Source organism: Malus sylvestris, chromosome 13 (genome assembly GCF_916048215.2).
Source record: "Malus sylvestris chromosome 13, drMalSylv7.2, whole genome shotgun sequence".
Classification (NCBI taxonomy): Eukaryota; Viridiplantae; Streptophyta; class Magnoliopsida; order Rosales; family Rosaceae; genus Malus; species Malus sylvestris.
In genome coordinates this window covers 972,559-986,003 of record NC_062272.1, presented here as the reverse complement: position 1 = coordinate 986,003, position 13,445 = coordinate 972,559, and the positions used below count along the sequence as shown (strand labels likewise).

Sequence of the window (13,445 nt, the reverse complement as noted above, 5' to 3'; positions counted from 1 at the left end):
GGTGCCACCACTTCCACCATTGTTAAAACTAATAATGTTGTGGGTTCAAAAACACCATCATTACTTAGTGATTTCAGGTTTTGCTTTTATATTGGAAGCAGATTCAAACACAGATCTCGAATATAAAAGCAAATATTGGTAATCACTTAAATTAAAAGCATCTTACTTTGTGATTGTAGATTTGCAAAATACAACATATACACATGTCGAAAAGAATGAGAAACTTATGCTAAAAGTAAAACGGTACTGATCTACTTACGATGTAAAGTAAGATGAGAATAATCTTTCTTGAATGTGCATTGCTTTATTAATTTAAGTATACAAATAGGCTAGCCATATGGCTCAACAAATTTTTATGAATGTGGTAATGAACTAATATTTAAGGGCTCATTTAGAAGTACTTTTAAAATAACTGAAAGCGCTTTCCATTATTTTAAAAACATTTCCAATGAGCCCTAACACTACTACTCATTGTTATTTTCCACTTCTTAGCTTAAATATAACGTTGTATAAAAAAAAACACAACAAAACTAATTCGTCTCAAAACAACATATTGACAAGAGAGAATACTCAGGTAAAGATGAATAATTGGTATGATCAATTAGTAAGGCCCAGGGAGGAGGACGGTGAGGCTGACGGTGGCTGCAAAGAGAAAGAGCAAAAGGCCAATGAAGTTGACTATAAGTACTTGTTCATTCATTTTTATTACGCCCAAGAAAAAGAACCTCTCCAGCAACCCTGTCTCAGCCGTGCACACTGCTAGAAGAAATATCACCATCCCGAAAAATGTGTGCCATGGCATAAAATTTCCCCTCGACGACTTGTCGCCACCCGGAAACACATACAGCACGAAGCCAAACAAGTACTGGAAAACAAGCATTAATATAAGTGTATGATCATTTAGTTAATAAGAGGCGCTTCTCCGCAAAAGTGACATGACGCCATAAGGTGTTGACGTATTTTAAGTATCGTAAGGTGTCAGTATTACCTGAAGACCAAATAACGAGATGGTGATTATGCCGAGCCAGGAATGTAAGGTAAGAAAATGTTGAACTCCGGATTCGTGATCAAACTTGATGGCACAGTAAAACCCAAAAATTATAGCCACCAGAGCTAGAAGATGCAATATCAGGTGCGCCCCTTTTTGCGTGTTCCTTTCCCCTTGGACTGTCTTGTATGCCATGATTGCTGCACCAATAAATTGCTAACCCATCAGATCAGTCCTTAATATTCTAGGGATATTTAGCAATGTTTTTTTTATATAAACGATAGTCTACTTTAAACTAATATGAACTGTGAAGAGGGCACATTTGTTCTAGCAAGGTTATAGACACATTTTTTTGACCTAGTGAGCTCCAATATGATTACCTTCTCCACCGATCAATATAAACCCAACCACCATTAGAAACGTATGAACCTGTGAAAGATGAGAGGAAGAATATGATGAGATGAAGGATATGATCATATAAATTTCACTTATGATATGTATGCAAGATTTAAAAATTTACGTAACGTACATTTATAATTTTCTCTTTGATGAGGGTTTCGAGAGCGAAGCCACCGCGGAACTTTAGGATCCAAACAAGAACCAGGATTGTTATGGCTATAGCTAGCAAATGCCCAAATATTGTAGCTGGGATTGCTGATATTTGGTAGCTACGACTCTTAGTTGCCATTGTTGTAACGTGTGAGTGTAATCCTCTCAAGAGCTACAAGCTTTACTAGGACTGTATTTAAATCATAAGAGAAACGGTGTCGACGAGAAAAGCATGGAAGTTTGGATGAAATCAATGTAAAGATTTAGAGTTTTATTTGCCCAAACTAAACAATGTTTGGAATATGGAAGGATCGATGCCGCCAAGCAATATTTGGAATATGGAAAACCGTCTAGCCGGCTGATCTTTTTAGGTGGCCAGGCCAAAAGCTTCGAATATGTTTGTTTTGCATTCTGTTTCTGTGTGTCACGTACGGCTAAATTAACTCGTCGTCAATCACATTTACAAAGCACCCCAATCAAGCATATACATTTTCTAAGTATATAGTCTCTAAGTCGAATAAACTTTTATAAAAATTATCTTTAGAATATGATTAAGAAAATGAACGATTCTGATCATGATGTTTGTACGATAAAATAATGTCGCATCATCATTGAAGATGCGAACTATTAGGGGGTGATGCTATAAGTAAATTGTGTTAGAAAAGATTCCAAATATTAGGGACTGATACAATTTACAAACTTATACCGATTAAGGAATCAACACATTATCTGATCATTAATAGAAAAATAATTGAATTCATATCATAATGAATATATTGGTCTTACACATGAACCCTCGAATACATAAATTCGCTCAAATTAATCACACCAAAAGAAAAAAGGATTATACATATGAAATAATTAACATTATATATAACACCAACCCAATGTGTTCAACTGAATAAACCAGCTGAAAAAAAAAAGGATTGGACTTAAATTAAGAAACTATATATCACACATAACGGGCAAGAGCGACAGAGAGATCGACGAAGATGCCAAACAGGAGGATTGCTAGTCCAGTGAAATTGATCAAGTGTGATTCCCTGCGACCCAGCACATTCGAAATTCTAAGGAATGTGAATTTCTCCATCAGACCAGTTTGGGCAGCACAGATCGACAAGTACAGCAGTGCCCTACCCATACTCATATGCCATGGAACTATTCTGAGCCTCGACGACTCTGACATACCTCTTGAAAACAAGAACGTAGCAGCTCCAAACAGCCACTGCATGCCACATCAAACCATGCATACATGCTTAATTAAGTAATTAAGGAACAATATATTTACTTTAATTAACTAATTAATGAAGTTATCGTTATTACTTATACGTACGTACCTGCAAACCGTACAAGATAAAGGTGGTCAAGCCAATCCATGAATGGAGTGAATACATGTGATCTATGTCCCTCATGTCATGGTATCTAAAAGTAGCGCATATCCCAAATATCCCGGAACTTAGAGCTACCAGATGTAAGAGGGCGTGAACATACTTCTGCACCTTGTGTCGCGACATTACGGTCTTGTATGCCATCATCGCTGGTGTATCAAATAGATGCAATAATATTTCGTTCAGATATTAGTACTTAAGCATAAGTACGCGTATAATGTATAAGAAATTAAACCCTAGTACCCTAATATGTACGTACCTTCACCAGCAAAAAAAATAAACCCGAAGAACATAAGAAACGGATGAACCTGCCAAATTAAGGAAATGACTTTAACTTTAACTTGAGCCAATATTAAGCAAGCAAATAGTAATGGCTGGATTGTGATGGTTAATGATCACTTACGTTGAAAACTCGATCTGAATTATCAGAATCATAGTCGATGCCACCACGGTAATGCAGGAGCCAAACAAGCAAGAGTACGAGTCCTAAGATGCCAAACAAGTGTGCACCTACTGTCAACCTAGAGGCTGATCGTTCGTATCTATAGTTTATAGTAGTATGCATTGCAATTAAGTAATCAGAGGACAGATGACGGCGAAGTTAATTAATCTAGGGAATTAATGATGAGGGTTGATGGGTCTCCTTCGTTCCTATAATTTTGATGTGCGAGTGTTATGCTAAAGAGGTTGTCATTAAAAATGCATGCATTGTTCTTGGGATTGCTTGTTGTGTTGGTTTTGGGAATCTCTCCTGGGGAAACTTTGAACTTTATTAAAGCATCAGAAGGACAAAATAAAACCAGCTCTCATTTTTCTACTAAGGTATTTATTTTGCCCAATTATTATAAGAAAAAGGAAAAACCAAAGCACCACAAGTTCGCGTAGATGATTGATCCAAGTATATATCCGCTCTCTTAATTTTACACCTTGTAGAGGCTGTTTGCTCCCTAAATCCGTCATGGTCCTTGCGGGCATGCTGGGGATTTGCTCACATACGAGATTGGTGGGGTGCGGGCGTGCCACTACTAGATGCCGCTAGTAGACGGGATTTGAATGATTGAGGTTGCGCCTTTTGACTTCAAATCAAGAGATTGTGCCATTTGAGTGGGAGTTGCTCAAATTAAGGTTCTTTGTTTGCCTTAAAAATAAGGACTTTACTTATATGGAGAGATAGAACAATATGTAAATGACAAGGTTACTTGGAAATATAAATGACAGAGGAAAGTGACTAATATTGCAGATTGCTTGTAATTTATATGACTGGAAATGAGTACATAAAAGCTACAAATCAGATCGATACTACAAGTGATTAGCAGAGCTAATAAACAAGAAAAGCAAAGGATGCTTGGCTAAAAATAAATGTCTACAAGGAAGCTGATGAGCTAATTTGAGTAGAGTTTTGATTGGTTGTTTTGAGTGTGTATAATCATTCTCCATCTGTTTCTTTATATAGAGGTCTGGAAGAAACCCCCTACTGAGGTTTTTGTACTTGCCCGAAAGAAGCTTGGGCAGCTTGTATTTCACTTGCCAACTTGCATGGAGAAATAATATTAAAAGGGGAACTTGCATTTCCACCACATGCTTTCATCACATGTTTTCCCACTTGTAATAAACTAACATTAAAAAGAAGCAAGTTGGCTTCTTTCACATGTTCCTTGCCCGAAAGCTTGCTGATGCCTTTCCATTTACTTGCAATACATGCATGTATCTTGATTAAACAAAGGCTAGACAAACCTCCACCACCCAAACAAATAGGAGAAACAATATTATAGTGTAAAACCTATCCCACTTGCACCAAATATCTCTCCAGATTAGTCTTCTTGCTCATTAATCCTTTAAATACCATATTTTACCCAAATTGCCCAAATAAATAAAAATGGGTATATTTTGAGTGCAAACAGAGGCGTCCTAGCTATCTAGCTGTTTGAGGAATTCTTTTTTTCCAAAGAGAAAAATGTGGTTGCGGAATAAACTGAAAAGGTAAAGGTTAGCCTTTTTCAAACAAATAAATCCATGCGAGGTTATTCCAACCTTTCTTATGTTACTCACAAACTATTTTTTCAGTGAATGAAGAATATGACAATTTAACAGCCAATAACCCTATGTTAGCTCCGTCATTGCTTGAGAGCTCCATCTTAGTAACGATGTTGGTGGCACAAGAACCCCCTGAGGTTTGATCTATCTACGGAAGAAAAAGTCAGACCTCAAAGGTTTGGTTTTTACAATTGGGTTAGCCTGATCCATATTTCTGAACTGGATTAGGACTTACAGACCAACCTTGAAGTCATTACTGTCCGTCAGATAGAATACAGGACCGGCCTGCAATAGGCTATGAGGACCCTAAACTCTCATATGCTACTTTCAAATAATTGTATACTCTTAAACAAACACAAACTTACAAACTTGAATTGGTTATATGACGTTGACTAGTTATATGCAAAAGACCAATCCCTTTCTTAAGAATTGGCCGCATAATAAAAAGTCTAGAGACATTTCCCACAAATTCCTCCCTTGGACCCTGCTACGAAAGGCAACAAAGAGTACCACTGGTAGTGATTATGTTCATGAGCTTGCATGCACTTGGAATTTCATGTTTAGGACCACACTTCAAAGTGATTACTTTTTCAATCCCAAGTTGCTACATACTTGCTAGCCATAGTAGGGGATTTTATACATGGACCAGCTCAAACAATGAATCAAAATTTTTAGTTAATGACACAGCAACTAAGAATCTTGAATCATGACATGAGCCGGTCCATTTTAGAATTTACGACCATAGCAATACCAATCCAATACATGTAGACTCTACTTTTACAAATTATTCCTACCCTCATAGCTATGATGAACCAAAGACTAGTTGTATAGCTAGGGTTATGGAGGAAGGATGATGAATTTGAGGAATGGGAAAAAGACAATGGATTTGCTATCATTGATGCAAGCATTTCCTGCCATTAAAATGTTTTTGATTGTTCCTAATCATGACTGCATACTCAAGACCATCATTTTTAATTATCTATTTGTGGGATTAACATTCATAATATACAGATAAATAATCATCACGGAGTCCTAGTGGTTGTCAGATAAGCTTCTTTAATTTCCGAGTTAGGTTTCTCAGCATAACTACTTGATGGAGACTGATACTTAGATTTTTCAATGTAATCGGAATACGAGGCGGTACTATATATGTCTTTTTATAAGTGGAGGAAAATTTTTTTTTTTCTTCAAGTGTCCCTCTAATTGTATAAAGACATGTAATATACCGTCATGCATTACAAGCACATTGAAAATCTCTCGCTTCCTTCCAGTTCCATCACGCTTTCAACACTTTCTTCATTTGAACTTTTATTCTTTAAAATTTTATCCGCATTATTTTAATCTTCTTGGATTATGCTTGCTTACTGGAAAATTTAGTTTTTTAACCAATATATTAGTTTATTAATTATACTATCGAGTCCAGGAAGGTATAGGGAGCTGATAGACAAACTTGTGTTGCACGTAAATGTTTGATACCATATAATATCGATTCTTAACTAGTAATTACGCTATTTTCAAAGAATTTAGTTTTGTGTGAAGCATTTGGATGTAGCAAGTAAAAGGATCAAGCTGTATCCAATTTATCAATTGTCTCGATGGGCTATGATATTATTACTACTTTCATGCAGCAAGAGCAAAGGAGACTCAACGACAAAAAAAAAGTATCAAATTAAAACTTAAAGGATGAGGATATCGGAAATCATTAGAGAAAAAGGGTCAAAGTTTATTGATTGATAATATGGGAGATAACAAACCCTAGTACCCTAAAGGAGGTTTGTATGGTGTCTTTTAGTCCTCAACTTTGTAAGAGTTCAAATAAGAAATGAATTAAACAAATAACAAAATCTCGAAAATATCCTAAAAACTTAGAATCCTATTACACGTTTTAATTGATAGAATTCGGTTGAAAAAGCTCATGTCACAGCAAAGCATTATGTTTGACTCGTGATAACCTTCTCTTCGAAATGGTGAGTCGCGGGCTCAAATCAGACCAAAGTTCAAAGTTTTCCAAGCATTGTCAAATTTATGTCTTTTAAGTTGATTTTCGATTTATTTTGCCTGATGAACGACAACATATATGTAGACATTTTGGGAACATGCGAAAATTTTAGATGCATGTATGTTGTAGACATTTTGGGATCATGCGAAAAATTTAGATGCATGACAATAACACGAAGGGATATGGATCGAGTTAACATGAGCGGCATGTATTTCTTGTGAATGTCTTTCGTTAATATGCATACATCGACTAGTTGGCAGGCACATATTTGGCCCGCATATATCTATCTATCAGATGTGCACTAATTAAAAACCATGCCAAAGTTGAGTGGTGGATGATATTGATTTCGTTTATAAATATTCGTTCTTACAGTTGTCCAAGAAAAAGACTTCCTAATGAAGATATATTAAATTATAACTCATAGTTTAGACAAATTCCTATATATGATATATCAACTAAAATTCTAGCTGTGATGTGTGTGTGTGTGTATTCATTTTTTTTACATTTTAGTGGAAATACGGAAAAATTAGAGAAGATATGAAAATGGGTTAGAGCTCGTTTGGATGTATTTTTAAAATAATTGAAATCGTTTTTGGAGAAAATATTTTTAGAACCAAAATTTTCTCCAATTTGTCAATTCGTCAATTCGTCAATGGTGCTTATTGAAAAAGCAATTAAAGTACTTCATAGAAGAAGCACATAACTGATGCTTATTACAGAAAGCAATTTAAGTGCTTTTGGAACCCAAATTTTTTTTCTCTAAAAGTGCTTTCGGTCATTTTAAAAGTATATCCAAACGAGCTCTTAGACTTCACTCTATACTGAAGAAACTCTTAAGTTTCGATTAAAATTGACAGATTTCATCGATACTTCTGATATATTAACATTCCCTAAAGTTTCAATTTAAATTTTCACGTCTTTAAGCAAATTTCCATCATTTTTATTGAAGACACTGATATCGTTATTGATACACTGATATCATTATCGATTAATGTTGACCTAGTCTAGAAAAAAAGTTAAAATTAACTACCATATGCTAGGGTTTAGGCCGTGACCATGTAGCTAGCTGGCTATTTATATAAAGATGGATCGACATGATTAAGCAACGAAACAAAGTGGTTGGGATATTTGATTAATCTTGCTAAGAGATATATATTAGGGTTCCATCGATGAGAAATGAGCTTGAAAGACGAAAGCAACTGTACATTGCGTCCTCAATCAAAACGCCTTTATTTATTATGTTAACCACCAACAAACAAACATAAAGAAAATAAATTAGTGGTGGTGACTCCAACTTTGAAAAACTTAGTTCAGATGCTCAATCATAGGATAGGTGTCAGTTACGCATGAATGAAAATATATACATGCAAATATGAAATGATTAACGAGGAAAGTGGCAAATGTGTTAAAAGAGAAGATTTTACGGTGTGCTTAGAACACGTCCCAATATATAAAATGTTATAATATAACTGATTAGATACTTAAAAAAAATTATAACTATTTATATTATGATACTTTGTGTATCAGACTGTGTCCTTGACACACTACAAAATTTCCTCATTTGATGGGGGCTAGCTTTAACTGCAAAATCGTGAGATGAGACCAATCACCAACGCTCCCCCTCTATCTCCAAACCATATTTTTCAACTCTACGGCACTCGTGCTTTAATTTGCGTGTGCCCACTACGTTTGTTACAACAAATTAAGGATCCTTTTAGTAATTATTTTAGTTTTCAGTTGTTAATTTTTATTTTTTAAACGAAAATTAAATTTAACTAAACAAATTTTGAGATTTAAAAAACTGAAAACTTAAAGGAAAACTGTGAGTATAAATTGATTTATAAATTCAAACATCAATAATTTGACAAAACTTTGAACATCAAATGGAAGGAAAAAATTGTCAAATCAAACAACACCATTTGAGCGGTTGATGATATATTTATTCATCACGACAAATAATAGTCATGATTTACATCTTTTTCTTGTAATGTAAGCAATGACGCATTGGAAATTAGCCTCTTGAGTCCTGACGTGTCGACACTCGTAATAGAGAGAGAGAAAGAGATGGGTAAAGGAGTGAGGGATCGGAGCTCGGTTGATTGCATTAAGAATTCAATTTGTGGAGCTACTTAATATTACGATCTAGTGATATTTTTTCTTATTTGTAAATGAGAGGTCTTAAGTTAAATTCTCATCAATTGACGAATTTAAATCATATTATTGCCATCCTATTATGAAGCTAAGTCTGTCATTTTCTCTTAATGTAGATAACATCGTTTATTAAGAAAAATATGGATTCGTAGGTTTAATATGTCGGGAATAAATGATATAAAACGGGCATACAGACATATATATTTGACCACAAATACTTCTGTATATACAAATTTATAGGATGCGATGCAGTAGTTGTTGGAGGAGGAGGTGCGCACCGGAGTGTTCATAATTATTATTTTTTGGCTTTATGCTGCGTTCGGTGGAATCTAAAATGATTTTGTATACATACACGGCCATTTATGTAATGATTATTTTCCCTAAATTATCTGTTTTATTTCTTCCATGCACCATGGTTTCACAGTGGAAGCCTTCAATTTTAAAGCTTATTCTGGACAGCTAACGGCTATAAAAACAGACCCATAAATTATTTTTCTGTTGTATCCTTTCTATTTGTTCCGTCAGAATTTATATATCTCTGTCTGGTATAATTTTAAGAAAATTTTGAATTTTTTATATTGTTTTTCGTATAAAAAAACGTGAAGAATAAGTGCATGTAACATGTTATATATTACAAAATATTATATGTACATAAGTTTTCATCATCTATAACACTCAAAAGTAATACCTTTAATTGAAACATTGATACATATCTCATCACGGATCATAATTGTAAATAATCTGAATATGATTGGGCTATTATTCTTTGTTAAAGATTGTATCTTATGATCTGAAATGATAAGATCTATAAAAAAATATTAGTCACATAATATTGTTAAAGATTGTATCTTATGTTTTGAAATGCGATAGAGAATATATAGTACATGTTAGGGTTTGCCACATAAGGAAAAGGACAACCAAAAATCGGCGCGGGAAGAAGGAACAAAAGAACCACCTCCCACCACCCACCATCCACCGCTCAACGCCCACCACTGGAAGAAGGAACAAAAGAACCACACCCACCAGAAGCCAAAAGCAGAGGAGGTCAGGTCCTCCTCCTCCTCCTCCTCCTCCTCGATGGCTGACGTGGAAATATCTATGCGAATAAAAGTCGCGGTTTTCCTGACCGCGTACACGTGGTTGAGAGCTATTGATCGGACCCCACCCCACCATTAAAAATCTTAAATATAAAAGAGTGCGAGAGAAGAAACGAAAGAAAAAGCTCGATTTCTTAGACCGCAGGCAAACATCCCCCCAGGAACCCAAGAAGCAATTATATTTAGGTGTATTTGTTTTGGTCGGTATTATTTATCCATTATTTTTAGGTGTCGTATTTGCATTGATTTTTTTTTTAAATTAACTCATTTAAAAAGAGAAATCTCGATTGCAACCACTTTCAATACAATCGAAGAAAAAAACATTTTTAGCAAAAATGGATAAAGTATTAAAAATATTATGAATGAAGTCCTTGAAAAACATGAATCCAAGATATAAAAGAAAATAATCGTGTAAAGTAATCTGATGCCTTCTATAATAATTTTCAGCATTCTGGTGCTAAAGTTAGTACACTTAAAAGAGCTGGGAATCAATATAACTTTGCAAAGTCGTATTTATTTGACTCAAATCTCTTTCTAATGCATAAAATAAAATTAAACTTGAGAGTTGATAATATGGTGACTTGCACAATTCCAATACTCACTTTTGAGAGATAGGATCCTTGCCGGATTCTCTTTGTAAGGATTTCGGAGATCCTTTAATCGTATATCATGCGGTTATAAATCATTTTAAATTATATTATTTAAAATTGAACACAAACAGTACCTAACGAAAAATGATATCACGATGTACAATGAATGAACATAATTAAAAAAAATTCGGAATCCTCACAAAAAGATCCGTTGAAGAGACGAAGATCCTATCTCCACTTTTGGCGTCAAATATTACTTTTACGTTCTTTTCTTTTTTGCTGGAAATAGCCTTAAAACGTGTTGTGCTCTATGTCCCATGTTCTCCAATAAGAAATCCTAACCGTTGATTGAATAGTCATCGACTGCCAAGAAATCCACAAAAAGTCACATGTTGCATAACTTGCATGGTGATTGGCAAAAACATATTTCACAACTCCGAGACAAACATCAACCGTCGATCTGATGAACTTGGGTAGTGGACGGCTATAGATCTTGCAAACATGTGCATGCATGGCAAACACCATTGCCATAGGCAGCATCATCATCCTCCATGCAACATCGGGATGATCTCAACTCTCATAATATGCTAGATCCCCATATGTTATTTCCCATGCGGGGCAAATGCCACGGCGCCACGTGGTATAATGCCACGCAAACGGCGTATGTTAGCACAGTCTAGTTTGGTGGCAATTATACCGTTGTTGTTTTTTTATTTTTTTTATTTTTTATTTTTAGTATAATGATATATTTTATATTAGAAGAAGGGAGGAGTTTGGCTAAACCATACAATAGACAACTTAATTTTATATCGAATTCACTATTCATGAGATTCAAACCTAAGATGTTTCACTTACAAATAAGGATGAATACTACTAGACCGTAGTACTGAATGACTACCGTTGTAGTAATTATCATAAGAATTTTACCCAATTTCGGTTATATGCAAATTCACTTCAAATCGAATTCACGTAATTATTGTATTGATTAATATACTACTCTATTAATTCTGTAAATTAACCCAAATTAGCAACTAACATAATGTTGTTATCTGTTCCGCGTGAAATGTGGGGCCTAATCAGGGGACGTGACGCCGTTTTCAACGGACACGGACGTTAAGGAAGCTTATGATTAGGGGGGGTCACGGACTCACGGCCCAGGGGACTGTGCTTTAGTTTCCTTTGACGGGATTGACCCCGTGATTAACGGCGTTAGGAGCGGGTTCCTTAAGGAGGCCCATGAATTACGGTCCAAATCCATTTCTTCACAACTCGGCTTCTTTTTTGTGGATTCTGGGTGGGTCCCCTCAACGGCTACTTGGGATTTGAGGTCTGAGTGAGACAAGGTGTCACGTCAGCAGTGCAGCACCGTTTGCCAAGTGGAATTTACTAAAGTTGGAAGAAAAAAAAACCAATTTTCTTGATAAATTGAGTGAGTAATTTGCATATTCGCCCGCTCAGCCGGTGTCCGGTGATTTGGACCACGTGTCAATTCCTCTACGCGCCGAAATTAGACGCTTCCCCCAGATTGGATTGAATTGCCTACATGCTCGACTTAAATTACCAGATTGGTATCACAGCCCGCTTCTTGTGTTTAGTGTTTAAAATATCAATATCGATATTTTCATTGACGGATATATTGTATATAAATATATGTTGCTTATGATCGAATTATGAGATTTAAAATGAAACTTTAAGAATTATTAAACATTGGTATGAATGAAATATAAAAGTTTTTTCGATATTTAACAAGTGTGTTAGAAATATCGACATTTGATAATATATATCGATTTTAGCCTAGACTTGATAGTTTCTCCGATATAAGGTGAAGTTTAGACTTCACCTCCCATTTCCCTATCGTTCTCTAATTTTTTGAATACTTTTCTGGAAATATTGACCGTATCAAATAAATTTTAAAGGACAATATTTAGCTACTCAAAAATGAGTAGTCAAGTATCGTTCAATCTTAAATACTGGTTGTGTGGCAAATCTGTAAATACGTAGCGTAATATGGGGGTAGTTTAGGAAAGCAAGCTGCACACATAAACATGAAAAGGGACGGCGCCTTGGGCGGTTGCCTGATTGAGCTGCTTTTCCTTTTTTAATTAAGTTTTTAAAAAGGATAAAAAGAGTTTAAAGGTAAACTTCTTTTTGCCCCAAAAGTCTTAATAATAATTTGTTTTACCCGTAATGATTCATGCTTTCTCAATTCTGTCTATTTTTATTTTATATTTTTACTTTTAATGCAATTATTATTTGAGCACTTTATACCTCTTTGAAGAATGTAGACTTCTTCAAAGATTAACATTCAAGCTATGGGTACTCTATTTCAAAGTCTTGAAGGAGGGATAAAGTGTTCGAAATCACTGTATAAGGAATAATGGAATTAAGAATTAGTTAATGCGTGTTACTGACGACTTAAGCATATATCTAAATTGTGATGGCAGTTTAAAATTCAAAGCACGTTAAGATGTTATATAACTGAAAGGTATAATTATGTATATCAATGCCATAGTAGTATGGACAACAGAAAGAAAGTGAAGATGAGAAAGAACAAAGAACTCATTTTCAACGGTCCACCAAGTTCTTAGATATTTTTAATGAAAAAGTAGGAGGCACTTCTCGTTGAATAGAACAATAGAATTCGTCCTA

The 13,445-nt window shown here is 35.0% G+C and overlaps 2 protein-coding genes across 2 annotated transcripts; both read right to left on the bottom strand.

Moving 5' to 3' along the window:
* Nucleotides 1–335: 335 nt before the first annotated feature.
* LOC126597645 (probable ascorbate-specific transmembrane electron transporter 2) lies at nucleotides 336–1,754 on the bottom strand. Its single transcript, XM_050264456.1, has 4 exons — nucleotides 1,518–1,754; nucleotides 1,369–1,417; nucleotides 989–1,188; nucleotides 336–865 (listed from the first exon to the last, which is right to left on the bottom strand). The coding sequence occupies exons 1-4, from the start codon at nucleotides 1,674–1,676 to the stop codon at nucleotides 602–604; spliced, it is 672 nt and encodes a 223-aa protein (XP_050120413.1). The 5' UTR covers nucleotides 1,677–1,754; the 3' UTR covers nucleotides 336–601.
* Nucleotides 1,755–2,273: 519 nt separating this feature from the next.
* Nucleotides 2,274–3,626, bottom strand: LOC126596996 (probable transmembrane ascorbate ferrireductase 3). The gene is made up of 4 exons (XM_050263739.1): nucleotides 3,329–3,626; nucleotides 3,185–3,233; nucleotides 2,875–3,074; nucleotides 2,274–2,762 (listed from the first exon to the last, which is right to left on the bottom strand). The coding sequence occupies exons 1-4, from the start codon at nucleotides 3,488–3,490 to the stop codon at nucleotides 2,490–2,492; spliced, it is 684 nt and encodes a 227-aa protein (XP_050119696.1). The 5' UTR covers nucleotides 3,491–3,626; the 3' UTR covers nucleotides 2,274–2,489.
* Between the last annotated feature and the right edge of the window lie 9,819 nt (nucleotides 3,627–13,445).

Bases quoted from the DNA above. Each gene is read 5' to 3' on its own strand.
- LOC126597645 (XM_050264456.1), bottom strand. From the start codon at position 1,676: ATGGCAACTAAGAGTCGTAGCTACCAAATATCAGCAATCCCAGCTACA. The intron at 1,418-1,517 runs GTACGTTACGTA...CATCTTTCACAG, and splicing joins TCAAAGAGAAAATTATAAAT to GTTCATACGTTTCTAATGGT. The intron at 1,189-1,368 runs GTAATCATATTG...TTATTGGTGCAG, and splicing joins TATATTGATCGGTGGAGAAG to CAATCATGGCATACAAGACA.
- LOC126596996 (XM_050263739.1), bottom strand. From the start codon at position 3,490: ATGCATACTACTATAAACTATAGATACGAACGATCAGCCTCTAGGTTG. The intron at 3,075-3,184 runs GTACGTACATAT...TTGATACACCAG, and splicing joins TATTTTTTTTGCTGGTGAAG to CGATGATGGCATACAAGACC. The intron at 2,763-2,874 runs GTACGTACGTAT...TGTGGCATGCAG, and splicing joins TTATCTTGTACGGTTTGCAG to TGGCTGTTTGGAGCTGCTAC.